The sequence below is a fragment of the Canis aureus genome, chromosome 31 (assembly GCF_053574225.1).
Source record: "Canis aureus isolate CA01 chromosome 31, VMU_Caureus_v.1.0, whole genome shotgun sequence".
NCBI classification, from domain to species: domain Eukaryota; kingdom Metazoa; phylum Chordata; class Mammalia; order Carnivora; family Canidae; genus Canis; species Canis aureus.
In genome coordinates, this window is record NC_135641.1 from 22,902,511 (window position 1) to 22,921,409 (window position 18,899).

At 39.2% G+C, this 18,899-nt stretch overlaps 1 protein-coding gene across 4 annotated transcripts in view; it reads right to left on the reverse strand.

The window, feature by feature from the left end:
• Positions 1-18,899, reverse strand: part of LIPH (lipase H) — a 51,069-nt gene that overhangs the window by 30,838 nt on the left and 1,332 nt on the right. For all 4 annotated transcript variants that reach the window (XM_077879982.1, XM_077879980.1, XM_077879979.1 and 1 more), the window contains exon 2: positions 75-442. In XM_077879982.1, coding sequence (XP_077736108.1) covers positions 75-442 — 368 coding nt within the window. The remainder of the gene's footprint in view (positions 1-74; positions 443-18,899) is intronic.

Below are 18,899 nucleotides of genomic sequence, written 5' to 3' on the forward strand. Positions count from 1 at the left end.
TCGTGGTTTCAAATCTCCAGATAATGGGCCAGGTTCAATGTGGCCCTGAGTCATACAAGAGAATTCTCTCTTACCAACATCTGGTCGATAAATTCCTTCAAGACATTTGCGACCTTTCTTGTCTTACTGGAGGCGTGGTTGTATATTACAGTTGTAGCTCCTCGATTCCAATCAACAATAACCACATTCATGTCTTCTACATCGAGCAAACCCTGTACTAAATCCTCCATCCAAACTGGAGGGGAGCCTGTAGGCCTGAATCCATGGACAATGAAGGTGGTTTTCTTGGTCATGTTCAAGTTCCCAAAAACTGTGGAGTTGATGACTTGTGCACAGGTCTGGTTTTTTCTTGTGTAGAGCATCAACTTCACATTTAGTCCTGTACCAACCACTGCACTGTGAAAGCTCAGTCTGGTGAATGAAGGACATGTTTCATCTGGGTCTGAAAATGAAAATTAGATGGCATCATAACAGTTCTTTCCTCAGTTGGGTGTCAAGCAAAAGTGCTGCCCTACAGTCATTGGAGTTCTTTCTGTGCTTCACACACTCAGCAGGAGGCTGCATCAAGTTGAATGAAGTTGCAAAGTCATACCCCACTCAGCACACTTCAGCAGTGAATTCTTTTTCACCAGGAAACCCTTTTTTTCCAAATCTTACTCTTCTTCAAAGTCTAACCCAAAAGTCACTTCAATGAAACCTACTCCGACTCTCCCCAGCCTTCAATACTGTCTTGCATTCCAGAACTCCCAAACCCCTGTAACTCATTGACAGCAACATAAAAACATTGCAGGGGTGCATTATGGGTATTAATGTACATGTGTGTCTATCTTGCTGGATCACCTCCTTGGAATGGTGCCTTAGAACCTGTGTATCCCTCACAGTGCCCAGCACATAGTAGAGGTCTCAGTATCTGTATCTGCTTGGACCAAACACCTCTTTCCTTGTCTAGAGCGCCTGCCTGGGACAACAGTAGAGACAGTGATGTGCCTTGTTCTGAGCCTTTCAGTAGTATCTGAAACAGTTGACCATGGTGCCTTCTTGGACTCTCTCCTTCTTTGTGTCTCAAGCACCACCTTCAAGCATTCATCCTACTGTGTAAGCTCTAAGGATAGCCTTAGGAGAAAGGTCGGAGATGAGGTGGAGCAAAGCAAAAAGACAAGCTGGAGCATCTTGTTACAGCAGAAAATAAGAGACTATTTATAAAAACAGGTCATAAGGACACAGGAAGCCAGCCTGAAGGGGCTTCTACTGGCCAGATCTGGTGTATTTGAGCACAAAATAATTAAGGACAATAATGAGTTATGGACCTTTGGGAAGAATTAGGGATCCATGATTCCATAACAAATAGATAAAGAAGCAAAGAAACAAATAAATGGAAGAGAGAGGAGGACTCTTGGTATAGTGCTGAATGCCAGCTGGTAAATGTGGAGTGAAGGCTGGAGTTGAAACTCATCATTTTGCAGCCTTCATAATGAAGATGGGTTAGGCAAGAATTATCAGTGGATGCTAAACTGAGGTGGTGGTTCTTCTGAGAAGGAGCACATGTGTATGGTCTTAAACTTTCTCCTACAGATTGCTGATTAGTAATTAGGGGAGAAGTAGTAACTATGCAAATGGAGAATTTGAACAACATCTTGACTAGATTATCAAACTGAACGTTGCCAAGGAGGGGCAGACAGACACATGTGCCCCTAGCTGTAGTATTCCAGGGAGGCATGTATAACCTGAACCTAACCATGGAGAAAAATCAGACAAACACAAAATGAGGAATATACTTTTTTTTTTATAAAGGACCTGTAAGGGCTGGATGCTGGGTGTGTTGTAGCTGTGGCCGGTGCTGGCAGGGAAGGGGGCTTCTGTGGAAAAAAATAAAATTATTTCTCTTTTTAAGATTGTATTTATTTATTTCCTAGAGTGTGTGTGTGTGTGTGTGCGCAAGCAGAAGGAGGAGCAGAGGGTCAAGCAGGCTTCATGCTGAGCAAAGAGCCCAAAGTGGGGCTCAATCCCATGAACCTGAGATCATGACCTGAGCTGAAACCAAGAGACAGATGCTAAAGAAAAAAAAAAAAAAGATTTTTATTTATTTATTTATTCATAAGAGACACAGAGAGAGGCAGAGATACAGGCAGAGGAAGAATCAGGCTCCCTACACAGGACCCTGGGATCATGCCCTGAGCCACTCAGGTGTCCCGCATGCCCAAAAAAATTCTTAAAGAAAAAAAAGTTTTAAAGATTAAAAATAAAAAGTGACCTGTATTCTTAAAAAAGATCAATGTCATAAAGGACAAATAAAGGCTATGGAAATGTTCTAGATTAAAGGAGATTGAAGAGATGGGATATATAAATGCAATATCTGGTCTTAGTTTGGATCCTGTAATGGAAGAAAAAAAAAGTCATACAATAAATTATTGGGTCAATTGACAAAATTGGAGTGTGAACAGTAAATTAGATAAAAGTATGGTATCAGCATTATATTAATTGAGGTTGATTAACTATACAGATATATAGTTGATTAACTAACTATATATCTCCCCTAGGTTATGTAGGAGATAATCCTAATTCTTAGAAAATTCAGCTTAAGTATTTATAACTAAATGGCCAACTTATTCTTAAATGGTTCAGAAAAAGAAAATTAGGGGCAGAGAGATAACAAATGATAAAGCATATATAGCCAAATGTTAACAGTAGGTAAATCCATGTAAAGGGTTATTGGTGTTCTGAGTATTTTTTTTTTAATTCTTGTAGCTTTTCTGAAACTTTAAAATTATTTCCAAATAAAAGCTTAAATAAAAGGAAAAAGAAAGCGGACAGGGCCATATCAGTAAGATGAAAAGTGGGAGTGAGGTTGTGAGTTCTGATATCAGAAAAAGAAAATAGATAATAATGCTTACTAAAGTCTTCTGTTTGAAAGGGAACAGGGAGTTGGAAATAAACTAAAGATCAAGATGCAAGGTGAAAAAGGGGTTAGGAAGGAAGAAGGGCTTTGGGGTCCTTAGGTACTGAAACAGAGTGTTACTTCTGCAACATTATGTTGAGCCTTGATCAAGAACCACAATCAAATAGAAGTTAAAAGTAAGTCTCTGATCCAACAATATGATGGAAGACTGTTTGTTTTTTTTTTTTTAATGATAAAAATGCTTTAAAATTGTGTTACTCCCCACTCTCCTACATCCTATTTGGCTGAGAGAGAGAAAGAGCCACATTGAAGGTGAAGTGCAGGAACAATCAGTCCCTAGGTGCAAGCCAGAGATGGTTCTTTAGGATATTCAGGGGGAGGGGGCAAGGTCCTACGGATGACCATTCTTTGTGGGAGGGAATTGGAGGGGAAGACTATTGACTTGTAACTGGCCAACAGGAGACAAGTGCCTTGGGAATCACCTGTTCTGTCTTCCTCCAATAGAAATTTAAGAACCATTTGCCCTGGGCCCTTATTCTCAGTGAATCTACACTTGCACACCCAGGAATAGCTCTTCCCTCATTCTGAGGCACAGAACAGACTTCATCCTGGTGTCTCTACCCTTTTTTAATAACCTGGGTCTATTCAGGGGCCCCTAGGTGGCTCAGTCGGTTAAGCATCTGACTCTTGGTTTCACTGAGGTTGCGATCTCAGGGTTGTGATCTCAGGGTCTTGGGATCAAATCCTGTGTTGAGCGCTATGCTCAGCAGAGTCCGCTTGGGACTCTCTCTTCCTCTCTCTCTGTCCCTGCCCCCTGTGCTTGCTCTCTCTCTGTCTCAAATAAATAGATCAATCTTAAAAAAAAAAAAAAACCTGGGTCCATTCATGCATGCTTTTATTTGAAACGTCTTGCAAAGACTCTGGTGCTCAGCAATGCATGAAGTTCCAAAATAGAAAGAGCAGAAGAAGGTCAAATAGAAGGTTAAAAACCCTCACCCTAGAACTCACCCTAGAAAATACTGGTTAAAAATTGAGCCCTATACTCACGTATTCCTCCATTTGCTCTAGCATGTACAGTGATTCATGCTCACAATTGTTTCTCTTCCCCTTCCCTCAGTTTTATTGATATATAATTGACATAACATTGTGTAAGTTTAAGGTGTAAAGCATGATGGTTTGATATATGTACATATCGTAAAATGATTTCCACAAAAATCTTAATACACCCATCATCTCACATAGTCAGATGTTTTTGTGTGTGTGGCAAGAACATTTAAGATCTACTCTCTTAGCAAATTTCAAGGATACAGCCCAGTATATTTGACTATAGTCACTATGTTGTGCATCAAATGGCAGACCTTACTCACTTGTCTATGTAAACATTTTCCCCATCTTTTGGCCCCTTCCATTTTTTTCTTTCTGTAGATTGCATGCTTCTGGAAAATGTGGCCTGAAACTTATCTCATGTTCGTAGAGCAAGATCCAGAGCAAATAATTGACTGTTTAATTAGTCATTTTACTGAAGAGTATGTGTCACGAGGTAGGGCTGAGCCTCTTGGGCACAGCCATCAGTAAAACTTGTCTTTGTTCCTAATTGTGCAACTGACTCACCTGACAACCTGGGGAAATTACGTCATCTTTCATTTATAACCTGCCTGCCCAAGAGAGGAATGCTGAGGAGATTAATTATGAATGAGATCATACTGGGGAACATGGAGATCCCCTTCCAAAGAAGGGGACTATTTAATTGTTAGGTCTGTTCATTTTGAGCCATACTAGGCCAGTGTGTCAAAAGTCACATATCTGGGTCATTGGAAGGCTCAGACTAGTCATAAAGTTTGGGTCAGAGCTATTTTTCAGCACAGGTGCCACTTTTCATGTCTGTGGAATGGCTCAACCAACCTCTTTTGAATTGCTGAGTCTTTACTAAACCCCTTTACAATGGGTAATGCCTCCCCTTACTGGAAGGCAAGAAGAGCAGAACAAGTGGATTTTTATGTTATTTTTTTAAAGGAGGCTCCACACCCAGCATAGAGCCCAACACAGGATTTGAACTCCCAACCCTGAGATCAGGACCTGAGCTGAGATCAAGAAGCAAGACACTTAACTAACTGAGCCACCCAGGTGCCTCCAAAACAAGTAGATATTTTTCATTTGCTAGAACCACTTTGACTTCATATATTTTTTAATGTCTTATTTTTATAATGGCATTGAGCTCTGGAAAAGCCCATCATAAGTACTGAGTAAAAAATGAAATATTTATGTATGTTATAACAGCTTTATATATATTCTGTCTCATTCTCAGAGGAAATGTACAATTCATCCAATAAGTTTACCCTCCCCTAGGTCCTGGGTCAGGTGGCATTTTAGAGGAAGAGTTGGGCATTAATGAAATAAAACACACAAGTAAAAACAGAAGAACAACAACAACAAAAACCCCACACAAGTAAGCATGAAATTACAACCTTTGATATATGCCATGTAAAAGAGATATGGTATAAAATAAGAATTTAAAGAGTGAGTTTCCCCTGATCTGGGAATCAAGAATCTTTTTCTCTTACATCATCTTAATCTAAATGCTAAGAATGTAAGATCCCTTCAGCAAAGTAAAACACTACACTGAAGGACAAATTCAAGTTCCCAAACTACTTAAGTTTTAAGTTCATAGATTTTTACTTTTATTACCGAGCCCTAATGTTTCAGGTATTCTATCCTTTTTCATTTTAATGTGGTTTATTTGCCTGAATTCCATCAAATGATAACTTTTTAAAAAAAGATTTTATTTATTTCTTTCATGAGAGACACAGAGAGAGGCAGAGACACAGGTGGAGGGAGAAGCAGGCTCCCTTCAGAAAGCCAGATGCAAGACTGGATCCCAGGACCCAGGATCATGCCCTGAACCAAAGGCAGACGCTTAACCTCTGAGCCACCTGGGCGTCCCAAATGATAACTTTTTAAAAAAAGATTTTGTTTATTTATTTGAGAGAGAGAGAAAGCAGACACAGAGGGAAGGACAGAGGGAGAAGCAGACTCCCTGCTGAGCAAGGAGCCCAATGCAGGGCTCTATCCAAAGATCATGACATGAGCTGAAAGCAGACATTTAACCTACTGAGCCACCCAGGCGCCCCCTAACTAGGCTTTCTTTTTGGTAGCACTTACCTAGCATGTTTTAATCCTTTTTAACCTTTGAATTCCTCTGTTTTAAGGGGTATAGCGTCTAGCTGGGTTTTATTTCATGGCCCAATCTGAGAACCCTTTTAAAAAAAATAGGTGAGTTCACATTTATTGGCATAAGAGGTATAATTGGTGCAGAGGCCTCCCTCAGATCTGCCTTCAAGAGAACCTGCTGCAGGGAGCGTGGTTGAGTCACCTGTGTCTCCAGCAGCCAGTCTATAGTGTCCACATGAAGCCATGGCTCCCCCAGGCTGCTCCCACCCCATTACCGAGCACTGTGGGGTACTACAGTGCCCCAGGCTGGCTCCTCCTGCCTCATGGGAGGCAATGGGTAGTTACTGGAAGGCAAGAAGAGCAGAACAAGTGGATTTTTATGTTATTTTTTTAAAGTAGGCTCCATAGGGATCCCTGGGTGGCGCAGCGGTTTGGCGCCTGCCTTTGGCCCAGGGCGTGATCCTGGAGACCCGGGATCGAGTCCCACGTCGGGCTCCCGGTGCATGGAGCCTGCTTCTCCCTCTGCCTCTCTCTCTCTCTCTCTCTGTGTGACTATCATAAATAAATAAAAAATATTAAAAAAAAAAAAAAAAAAGTAGGCTCCATACCCACACATAGAACCCAACACAGGGTTTGAACTCTCAACCCTGAGATCAGGACCTGAGCTGAGATCAAGAAGCAAGACACTTAACTGAGCCATGCAGGTGCCCCCACCTCTTTCTCTTGGGAGAGCGCCATAACAGGCAACTTTGGCTCAGGAATAATCCATCAACTCAGCCGAAATATTCTCACACCTGTATTGAAGCTGTGCCTGTGCCATTCTTCCTTGCTCCCCTCCTTTCCTGGAAGCCAGATGTGGTTCACAGTGAAGGCTCTCTCGGCCTGCCCTCATCCTTTCTCCTTGCCACACAGTTCCTCTGGCAGATCTTTTGCGTGTCTAATCCCATGTCGGTGTCTGCTTCGGGGAGGACCCATGCTGACACACTTGGACCGTAAATACTGTAAAGCTCTGTTTTCTGAGTTTAGTGCTTTCTTGGCTTACCATCCTTACAATCCATCCTGTATGCATTGCCCTGTCTCTGTTGTTTTGCATTTATGACTTCTTTCTCATGCTGGAAGATTATAGCCTGCTTGAATTTTTCTGGCGTTTACTTTTACTTTATAACTTTATATGAAATACATCTCTATTCACTGTAAATGTGTGCACTGTAGGCCAGAAGTAGACTACCTGCAGAACTGCTCCAGACCCCGGCCTTGGGTATGTGTACTCAGACTTCATTATCCACCAAGGTGAACCCCTAGCAAGAATTCTTGGGCATCTGGAAGGTGTATTTCTGCCTGTTGTGCAGCCCACTTCTAACTTCCGCCATGTTGCCTGCTGTTCTTTGCCAGAACTGTTGTCTTTCTTCACTCTGCTCTAGTCCTTGCTTTAGTAAGTTGAGACAGTATCTAATGATCCTCCTTTACAACTGATGAGGGCATCAGCACAGCTGGTACTTCTCCTTGCTGGCCCAATGTCTATCTCCTGATTTTCATTAGTTATAAAATTACTTTTAGTTCATCTAATGATTCCATTTTTAGTTTAAAAATAAATAACATTTAAGCCTCTATGTATTGATGTATCAACAGAAACAGAGAGTCTCTGTTGTATGTAATGTATCTGTTCTATCCCCTCCTTTTCTAACAAAAAAGACAAGAAGGTTAACACACATTGTCTTTCATACCCTCCCTGGCCCCTCTTTCAGGACATACACACACACTTACACACACGTACACTTTTTGTTCCTATTGTCAAAATACAGTCAACCTCCATTCTTTGTGGATTTCATATCTATGAATTCCCCTACTTGCTAAAATTAACTATTATCCCCCAAAATCAATACTTGGGATGCTTTTGCAGTCATTCATGGGCATGTGCAGAAAGGCAAAAAAAAAAAAAAATGGGTTGCACCGTATGCACACTTTCAAATGAGGTCAAACACGGCAACACTCTGTCTTCTTGTTTCAGCTCCCTTAACAAATGTCCTTTGCATAGTCTATTTACTGCCATGTTTTTTTGCTTCTTGTGCTTTTTCTTGATAATTTCATCATTTTAAATGGTCTCCAAGCATGATCCTGAAGTGCTGTGACCTTACAGAGAAGATATGTATCTCAGAGAAGCTTCATTCTGGCATGAGGTATAGTGCTGCTGGCCATGAGTTTGGTGTTAATGAGTAAACAATATATTAAATAAAATGTTTTTGTTTTTATTATTTAAAGATATATTTACTTATTTTAGAGAGAGATAGAGCATGGGGGTGGGTGGCAAGGGGAGGGGATCTCAAGCAGACTCCCTGCTGAGCGTGGAGCCTGCTGTGGGGCTCTATCTCATGACCTTGAGATCATGACCTGAGCCAAAATCAAGACTAGACTGAGCCTGACTGACCCAACTGACTGAGCCACCTAGGGGACCCTTAAATAAAGTGTCTTTAAACAGAAATGCACATAATGATTGGTCAATAAAAATGTTGTAACCAAAGGCTTGCAGGAACCTAACCCTGTATTTCCCCTAGGAGCAATGGTTTAGTATTTGCTAATTCAGTGTTTGCAGTGGCTTCACGGCACATAACTACCATGAGTAACAAGAATGGGCTGTATATGAAAATTGTTTTCTGGAACCATAGTTCCCATATTCCCCCAGTTATGTAGATGCTAAATGTAATTATATTTAATGCTATAATGATCATTGCTCCCAGTGAATCCTCTTCCTAGGCTTCTTCATTAATCCCTGAGTGAGAGCTCTTGCTATCTTTTTAAGAAGGGCCAATTGATAATATAATAGTTCCTAAATTCATTCATATCCATAAATGAATTCCTAAGCCTAACTGATTATCTGGCTTCAAACAATATTCTCTCCCCCAGGATTTATAGGTATTATTCTACTTTCTTCTTGTATTGAATCCCATTCTGGAGAATTTTGACCCTTATATGCTACTTTCTTTTCTCCTACCACACACCTGAAGCATTCTTTTCCTGTTCTGAAACAACTTTCCCTGCTGATGTAGATGCTCCAAAATAACTGAACTGTTTATCCACTGTAGTCTTCCCAGTGCCAGTAACAGAACCTGACTTAGAGCTGACATCAAAATATGTTTCATGAATAAGCAAGTATCACATTGTTCAGCTATTCAGAATGATCCATCTGGATACTACAAATATATATAATGTAGCCTGACTTAGAGTTGACATCAATATATGTTTCATGAATAAGCAAGTATCACATTGTTCAGCTACTCAGAATGATCCATCTGGATACTACAAATATACATAATGTAAATGAAATAAATTGAGTATGAAATGACATATGCATTATGACTCGAACTGTGTAATAAGAGATCTGCAGGTAATAAGGCCTGCAAAATAATGTGCAAACAAAAATGGATTATGCATTCCATTTGTTGAGGTTCTCTGCATAAAACTACCTAAGGTTATTCATTCTTTTCCCCTCAGAATTAATAACATTTTAAAATGTTGGACCATGTTACGAGTTAGTTTAAGCTCCTTAAGAGCAAGCACTGTGTTTTGTTTTGTTTTGTTTTGTTTTGTTTTGTTTTGTTTTGTCTAGTAGTGCCCAGCACGTATAGCAAGAACTTATCTGATTGGACCCCAAATTCTCAGGCAATTTGGAGGGCAGGCAAGAACTAGATATTTGCAAATAGCAAATCTGTTAAATTGTTTCACCCTCATAAATATAGTTGTTTATATTTATATTTAATTTCTAGTTTATGTTTATAAAATAATTAACCACTTGTACACCTTCAGAAAGCAAACCTCTGTTTTTTGTGTTGTTTTATTACAAAGTCGAGTTTACTTGGAAGTAGTATTAACAGAGCCTTTAACCAAGTAGCCACAGAACATGTCAAACTGGTTTCTAAAGCTTAACCTCTTCTATTAGAGTTTATTTGAAGCAGGAAAAACATGGCCTTTCCTCTTCAGTCTACTTTGAAATTCAATTAGTCTGAAATGCTGGTTAGTGTTAGCAATTGGAAAATTACAATTGGATGGGTAATGTCTCCCATCCAATGAGGAATTTAGACTCTGATGGAGAGCAGGCTGAGATGAGAGCAGAATAGAGTAAGATGTCAAAGAAACCTGGATAGAACATCTTCAGAGATAACATATTTGCGCCTGAGGTATTTTGTTATGATCTAATGTGTGGTTGCCCATGGGCCGAGTATGGCCATGACCATTTATGTATCGTCTATGGCTGCTTTCCTGTTATGAGGCAGAGTTGAGTGGTTGTAAAAGTGACCAATGACCCACAAAGCTGAAAATATTGACTGATTTGGCTCTTTACAGAAAAAGTTTGCCAACCTTGGTCTAATGTCCTTAACAAAATACAACATGATTTTTGGAGCATGGATTTCAGAGTCAGGTCAACTCTATTGCCTCCTAGTTATGTGACCCTTAGTAATTAATTACCTAACCTCTCTGAGCCTCAGCTTCACATGTGTAAAATGATCACAGTAGTGCCATCCTGTCAGGCAGTGCTCTGCAGAGCCATACTGACCTGAGGCAAAAGAAAAAAAAAACTATATATATATATATATATATATATATATATATATATATATTTACCAAAAATATCCTCCTAGATTTTGAACCAAGTGGGAAAAGTTTATAAAATCTTGCTAGTCAGTCAAAAAATATGACCATAAATACGGCCCTTTGTTATTCAATCTGTTCAGCTAGCAAGGAAATGAAGATGGCATGGACCCAGGAATGGCTGGCTTATTGGAAGTGACTTTTCCTATTATACAATAACACAGAGCTGTAAAACAAACAATAGTCTGTCCTTATGTAAAATTTTGATATTTTTTCTTTTTTTAAGATTTATTTATTTTAGAGAGCGCATAGAGTGGGGGTGGGGAGAGGGGCAGAGGGAGAGAGAGAGAATCACAAGCAGACTCCAAGCAACATGCAGCCTGATACACGGCTCAATCTCACAACCTTAAAATCAACCTGAGCTAAAACCACGAGTCAGATCCTTAACTGACTGAGCCACTCAGGTGCCTCTGATATTTTTTTCATCATTGACTTATTTGCATTGATTTTCATCTTTCAAAAATACTACATTAAAGTATCACTTATGCCCTGCAAAATATCACTTATGCATATCATTTATTATGTACTGTGAAAATGCATTATTAATGATATATGTATTATTTTCAATAAAATATCACATAAATATTAAAATATCATTTACATCTTATATTAAAACATCATGAAAAAAATTTTTACTGCATTAAAATCATAAATATAATTTATATTGATTATTGAGTTTGGGTGTCCCTTATCCCTTTAAATTTTGCAGCTGGTGAGTGCCTCACTGACTTCACCCTAATCCTAGCCCTGTTATCAAGATTGTGGTGAGAATTAGAGATAATGTCTATGAAGTATCTAAAGTATTAGCTGGTGAATAGTAAATGCTAAAAAATTAATAGTTGTTGGAATGTCTGAGTGGCTCAGTGGTTGAGTGTGTCTGCCTTCAGCTCAGGACGTGATCCTGGGATCCTGGGATGGAGTCCCACATCAGGCTCCCTGCATGGAGCCTGCTTCTCCCTCTGCCTGTGTCTCTGCCTCTCTGTCTCTGTGTCTCTCATGAATAAATAAATAAAATCTTTAAAAAAAATAATAGTCATTGATGATATGGATGATGAATTGTGTTAATATTTATAGAGGCCAAGGGCAGTCCACTCCAACATGGGCTACTTGACATGAAGATTGTTTTGAATTAAAAGGCAATCAAAACCCAGCAGATTCAGGAAAAGCCTTTTACCTCCCCTTCAACTGCCTAAAAAGAATTTAGACAGAAGACTTCCTCCAAGAGGAGAGCTATTACCATAGATAACTACATTATGTTATGAACTAGACGTGATAGACAGGGAGGAACCTGGCAAGGCCTCTCTGGTCAAAGTTATCTATGTCCTTAGTTTCTGAGTGGCCCAGCAAAGACATTTACCACTTAATCTTTTTCATTTTCATTTTCCTGTGAATTCATTCCTTCCCTTTGAAGCCCCATACCATCTTCTTCTCCTTAATTCAGATTATATACTTCATTTTGCCTGACAATCCTTTGGAATTTGCAGGTCTGTGTGGATTCCCCATGGGTACTCAATTAAATCTGATTTTCTGCTGTTAATTTGTCTCATGTCCACTTGATTCTTGGTCTGGCCTGAAGCACCATGAAGGGGCCAGGAAATTCTCGCTCCCTGATGTAGTACTGACCTCATAGGGTTGTTATGAAGGCTAGGTAAAATAAGTAAATTGCTTACCATGGAATTTGATATAAAGCAATAATTGCTTTCCTTCCATCATTTTGGAAGGATTTTGGAAAAGGGCAGCATATTGGCCATTATACAGATGACAGTGCTTCTACCTGGCCAGAGAACTGGTTTTGGTTCTGGCTCTGTCATTAACAAGTAAGCAGATTACCTATTTGGGCCATCCTTTTCCTCATATTGACAGATTGGTTCCTCATTCCTTAGAGATTTTAGTTAATCTCTTGCATTCCTTTTGGACACAAAATTTTAAGATCTGCAAGCCAGCTGATCTAAAAGGACATGAGGCATCTATTTAGGAAAATAAATTTCCAGGGCAGTCTTTCTAACCAAAGACAACCCAAATCTAAAAAAAGTTAATAAAGCAAGAAATTAAAATTTATTTAAAAATTTTTTTAATTTTTTTTTTTTTTATGATAGTCACAGAGAGAGAGAGAGAGGCAGAGACACAGGCAGAGGGAGAAGCAGGCTCCATGCACCGGGAGCCCGATGTGGGATTCGATCCCGGGTCTCCAGGATCGTGCCCTGGGCCAAACGCAGGCACTAAACCGCTGCGCCACCCAGGGATCCCCTATTTTAATTTTTAATTAAAATATCTGAAAATAACCATACAATACTCTTGGAATTAAAATGTTGACCAGGGGTGCCTGCCTGGCTGGCTCAGTCAGTAGAGCACACAACCCTTAGTCTTGGGGTTGTGAGTTTGAGCCCCATGTTGGGTGTAGAGATTAGTTAGGAATGGAATCTTTAGAATGAATAAATAAATAAATAAATAAATAAATAAATAAATAAATAAATAAAATAAAATCCTAACCAAATAAGTGTTTTGTCATCTTTTTGCTAAGCAGGATTTTTTGGCTGATTAAATACCCTTTGGTTAACAAACATGGTTCCATATGCTACAATAAGGTTGAATCTTGGAAACATTATGATAAATGAAGAAGCTAGTCACAAAAGACCACAAATCATATTACAGGGAAAACTATAGAGACAGAAAGTAGATTAGTGGTTGCTAAGGGCTGAGGGATGGAAGCAGGTGGCGAATTAGGGGTGCAATAGGTAAAGGGTGCCAGGTTCCTTTCTGAGGTCATGAAAACGCTCTAAAGTTGGCCAGTGATAGTTGCACATATCTGTGAACATACTAAAAACCATTGAATTGCACACTTTAAATGAGGTGTATGTATGTGAATTATATTCCAATACAACTGCTTTAAGAAATGGTTCCGATAATTTCACACTTTCAAGGAAAGACCAAAGTGAAAAAGATGAAGTCTTTTGGAGGTAACTAGGCAAAAGTTTCACTTTTCTCTGTCAACATCAAAACAGTCTCCCACTTTTCCAGTTTTTTCTTTCCCCTTGGAGACCGAGTGATGGATCTCCATTTTGTACCACAGAATAAAGCCCCCACTTTAGTTAATCTGTTGTAGGGAGGGTTTGTAGGTATTCCTGCAAAAATAAACTACTCTCAGGCTTAGGAACTATTTATAGCTGTTATCTTGTTTTATATTTGCTAGAGAAAACTGTTGGATAGACAGTATGCCCTCTTGATTGGAAGGACACCTCCAATCTTTTAACCACTAGCTATATTTATTTAGGATACAACAGAGAAAACAGACTTGCATTTCCATTGACCTATTTCATCTGAGTCTGAGCTGGAGAGAAAAGTGTGATTCCCTCAGACTTATCATTGTCAACTCCACTCCCCTCCTGATGAGAGTTCCAAGGGATACTTTTGCTTTATCATCACAAGACCTATTGCCCTGAAGCAAAATGAAGCTGCCCAAGCAGCTTGGTGGTGTCACACACAGTTCTAGCTTCTTAGTTTCTACCTGCTTTGGGAACTGATTTCATCACCCACATTTCTGACTTGGGGGGAAAATTCTACAAAAAGAAGAGGCTCCTCATTCATATCCAAAGAGGTGTCAGTGAAAAGAGAAGATGGAATTGTGGGCAGAAATAACCCATGATGAAGCAACTGTGAGTGTGGGCAGGGGGAGAGAAAGTTCTGAGATTCTGTGAGAATCAGTAAGTACAGGTAGGTTCATATTCAGTCTCTCAATGTGGCTAAGTCAACTGATTAAAAATGAAAATATCAGTTTCTCTTAGACTTATGGTTTCACACCTGTGAAACCAAACTCAAGTGACAGGTGTGAAATTCCACCTAATTTAATCTTGATGCACAATATTCATTCAGTCAGGAAGTAGAACAAGCATGGCTGACTCACAGGTCTTTTATTTCAAGTTTTGGATTTCAAGGTGTGCTCAAGCTATCATTTCTCCCACCCCCAAACATGACACAGGTATTAATAACAACTTTAGAACAGAGGTCCACAGACAGGTATACTGATTTAATGTTTCCTGGAAGTATTTACTGATACCAAGATAAAGGGATATATTGTCAAGGATTCTGCAATCTGGTCAACGGATACTAGTCAGTGTCTGGGACACAGTTCACCACATGTTAGTTGGTGAAGTCAGGATGTTTCCAGTAAGCCATGCTAGAGAACATTTTTATGCTTGCCTGAAAACACGATGCTGAAGTAATTTCCAAAAGTCTCATAAATAAAAATCACTTTAGGCCAGAAACTACCGTGGCGAGATCAGAATATGAGTTGGACTCCCATTTTTAAAAGAGGTAGACGGGCACTGGGGGTTATTCTGTATGTTAGTAAATTGAACACCAATAAAAAATAAATTAAAAAAAAGAAAAATAAATAAATAAAGATTACAAAGAGAAAAAAAATAAAAGAGGTAGAGAGGGGAAGTGACAATTTCCTATTATGAAGTTCTATTAAATTTTTTAAATCTGGAAAGTAACTCAGTTTATGTATTTTTTTATGCAGAGGACCACACTGAATTTGGCATTAGAAACCTGTTCTGAACCAGATGGTGAAGTGTGGGGGCCAAGGGCAGGCTGCCCCCAGACAGACAACTTTGGCATGAAGATTATTTTGAGTTAAAAGCAATAAGTGGGGTACCTGGGTAGTTCAGTGGGTTAAGCATTGAACTCTTGATTTCGGCTCAGGTTATGATCTGAGGGTGTGAGATACAGCCCTACACTGGGCATAGAAAAAAAAAAAAAAAGCAGGTGCCTGAGTAGCTCGGTTGGTTAAGCGTCTACCTTCAACTCAGGTCATGATTCCAGAGTCCTGGGATCAAGTCAGGCATTGGGTTCCCTGCTCAGCAGGGAATCTGCCTCTCCTTCTCCCTATGCTCCTCCCCGCTGCTGCTCCTGTGTTGTCTCTCTCAAAAAAGTAAAATCCTTTTTTTTTTTTTTTTTTTTTTTAAATCAATCAGGGACGCCTGGGTGGCTCAGCAGTTGGGCGTCTGCCTTTGGCTCAGGTGTGATCCTGGGATCCGAGATCCAATCCCACATCGGGCTCCCTGCGGGGAGCCTGCTTCTCCCTCTGCCTCTGCCTCTATCTCTCTATCTCTCAAGAACAAACAAATACATCTTTAAAAAGTAAAAATTAAAAAAATTAGAAAAGCAATCAAGGGGCACTTGGGTGTCTCAGTCAGTCACATGTCTGCCTTCAGCTCAGGTCATGATCCCAGGGTCCTGGGATAAAGTCCCGAGTGGGGCTCCTGGCTCAGTGGGGAGGCTGCTTCTCCCACTCCCTTTGCTGTTCCACTTGCTTGTGCTCTTGGGCTCTCTCTCTTTCTCTGTCAAATAAATAAATAAAATCTTTAAAAAAAAAAAAAAAAGCAGCAATTAAAACCCAGCAGATTCAGGAAAACCTCTTTACCTCCCCTGCAATAGTCTATAAAGAATTTATACAGAGGACCTGCTCCAGGAAGAGAGCTATCACCATAGCTAACTACACTGATATGAATTAGGTGTGGTAGACAGGGAGGAACCTGGCAAGGCCCTTCTGATCAAAGTTCTCTATGTCCCGTAGTTTCTGAGTGGCCCAGCAAGACATTTACCAAACACTTAATCTTTTTCACTTTAATTTTCCTGTGAATTCATTCTTCCCCTTTGAAGTCCCAGACCCCTAATTTCTTCCCCTTAATTCAGAACGACACATAAACCTCATTTTGCCTGACTGTCCTTTGGAATTTCCAGGTCTGTGTGGATTCCTCATAGGTACCCAATTAAATTTGATTTTCTGTTGTTAATCTGTCTCATGTCATTCTGATTCTCGATCTGGCTTGAAGTACTTTCAAGGGGACAGGAAATTCTTGCTCCCCAACAGAAGTATTCCCAGTTGGCCAGGGCCAAACCTAGGGGAGTATCTCTTGTGTCTTTTTTAAAACCCCAACAAATACAAGGAAGAAGCATATGAACAAAACGCCCTCTTGGTTGGACATTTCTGCTTTTAACCACCAGCATAATTTTTAGGGTACAACTGAGAAAAAACGAGATACTAGATTTCCTCATTCTCATCTCTTAATCATGTGCGTAAATATGCAAATTCACATTCCATCACCTCTCTGGCCTTTGTCTGCCTGTCAGAGAGGGGTAAGTCTCTCTCTCTGTCTCTTTCTCCCTCACTCCCTCTTTCACATACACACACACCACAGAGTTATAAATTATCTGAGAGGACTTCAAATATCTGAGGATATAATTCTGGTTTGGGCACTAAGCTATTTTCTTTAGGTAAATATCTATGTAGTTTTACACAAATTTCCATAAGCCAAAGTATTGATAGAAGAGTGATATCTTTATGACAGGAGCCTTAATTTAGAACAACATTATCAGCATTTGTTCTTTGGATCACCTGCACCTAAAAAACCCAGAGGGTTTGTTAGAAATGCAGATTCCAGGATCTCACCCCAGATCCATTGAATCTGGATCTTTGGGGGTGGTCTGCATTTTAAATAAATCCCCAGGTGATTCTGAGGCACACTAGCACTTGCTACCCATTGTTTTGATCACTGGTAAAATTACAGCAAACATTCCCACCATGATTTCACAAAGTTTAGAACAGAACAAAGGTCTCCCAAAGTGAATCACCTGTATTCTCTGCATTTCAGAATCACATCTTAATACTTGTTGATTTTTGGACGGCAAGCCAAAGAAGGGAAAAGCAAAAAGTCAATGTATTTGTGATAAATCATTTCTGCTATCAGATGCATATTATTCAACAGACTCTCCCATGGAAGTTGCAGGTTCAGGGACACCTGGGTGGCTCAGGTCATGATCCTGGGGTCCTGGGATTGAGTCCTGCACTGGGCCTGCTTCTCCAATTTTAGTATATGTGCTGCCGAAGCGAGCACTGGGCCTGCTTCTCCCTCTGCCTGTGTCTCTGCCTCTCTCTCTCTGTATTTCTCTTGAATAAATAAATAAAATCTTATTAAAAACAAAAAAAAAGAAGTTGCAAGTTCATAGTTTTGCAGATACTGAGAAGTCTAAATTTAGTTTACACCTAAAATTATGTTTTTCCCTTCTAGCTACAGAAGTTTATTGTGGTGTGTCTCTGCTTAGATTCTGGCATTCAGTGAATCTTCTAGAATCATTTAAAATAAGACCTTACTGATGAGCTAATGTTAAGTAAAAAGGCCAGTCACAAAAAATCAAGTTTCAACTTTGTACATGGAGGTATATAATGCGAGACTGGAAGGAAGTACCCACAAATCATCATCAGGTTTTTATGTCAGGGATAAAACTATCTCTAAATGCTTATTTCTTTAATTTAAAAATTATAATAAACACACACTTTAAAATGTTGACTTCTCGGTGAAAAATACCATAATTAGTATAATTTTAACTTACTGTTAAATCAGCTTCAAAAGCACAAACTAAGAAAAAATTATTTATAAGCCTGAAATCCTAATACAGCTATTTTAACTTTTTCATTTCCTTTGTACACTTTATTCACAGGCATGCATACATGATTTTAACATAATTGTCATCTTAGTTTATCTCCAAATTTGAATTCTGTTTTGTCTACTTGACATTATTTTATAAACATGTCTGCACATTTCTGCTTGGCTTCAGAATAATTTATAAATTAAAGCTACATTTTTAAAAAAGTTGATATATTGTACTTTACACATTCCTGTACATAGAAACATTTCTGTTATACTTAATTTCAAGTTATTATAAGTAACATAGTTAGAATCATCTTTTTATGAATTTTTTGCCTTTTAAAAGTTTTTTCCTTAGAATAAAATCTCAGCAATGGTTTTACTAGTTCAAAAGGTATAAACATTTTTATGGTTACTATGCGTAACGTATTTCCCTTAAAAAAATTGTACCAATCTTTATTACCATATGCTATATGAAAAAAGAACTAGATTCCTAAGAAGGCTGAGTTCCTTTTAAAAAAAAAGCACTTCATTTTATTTTTGTTACCTTGCTATGTACATTACTGTCTTATTCATTTATTTATTCATTTAGTAATCTCTACACTCAATGTGGGGCTCAAACTCACTGCTCGGAGATCAAGAGTTGAATGGTCTATTGACTAAGCCAGCCAGGTGACCCTGTACATTACTGTTTTAATTCATATTCATTATAATTAATAATTTTTACATTATCAATATGCCAGGAACCATTCCAAGGGGTTTAT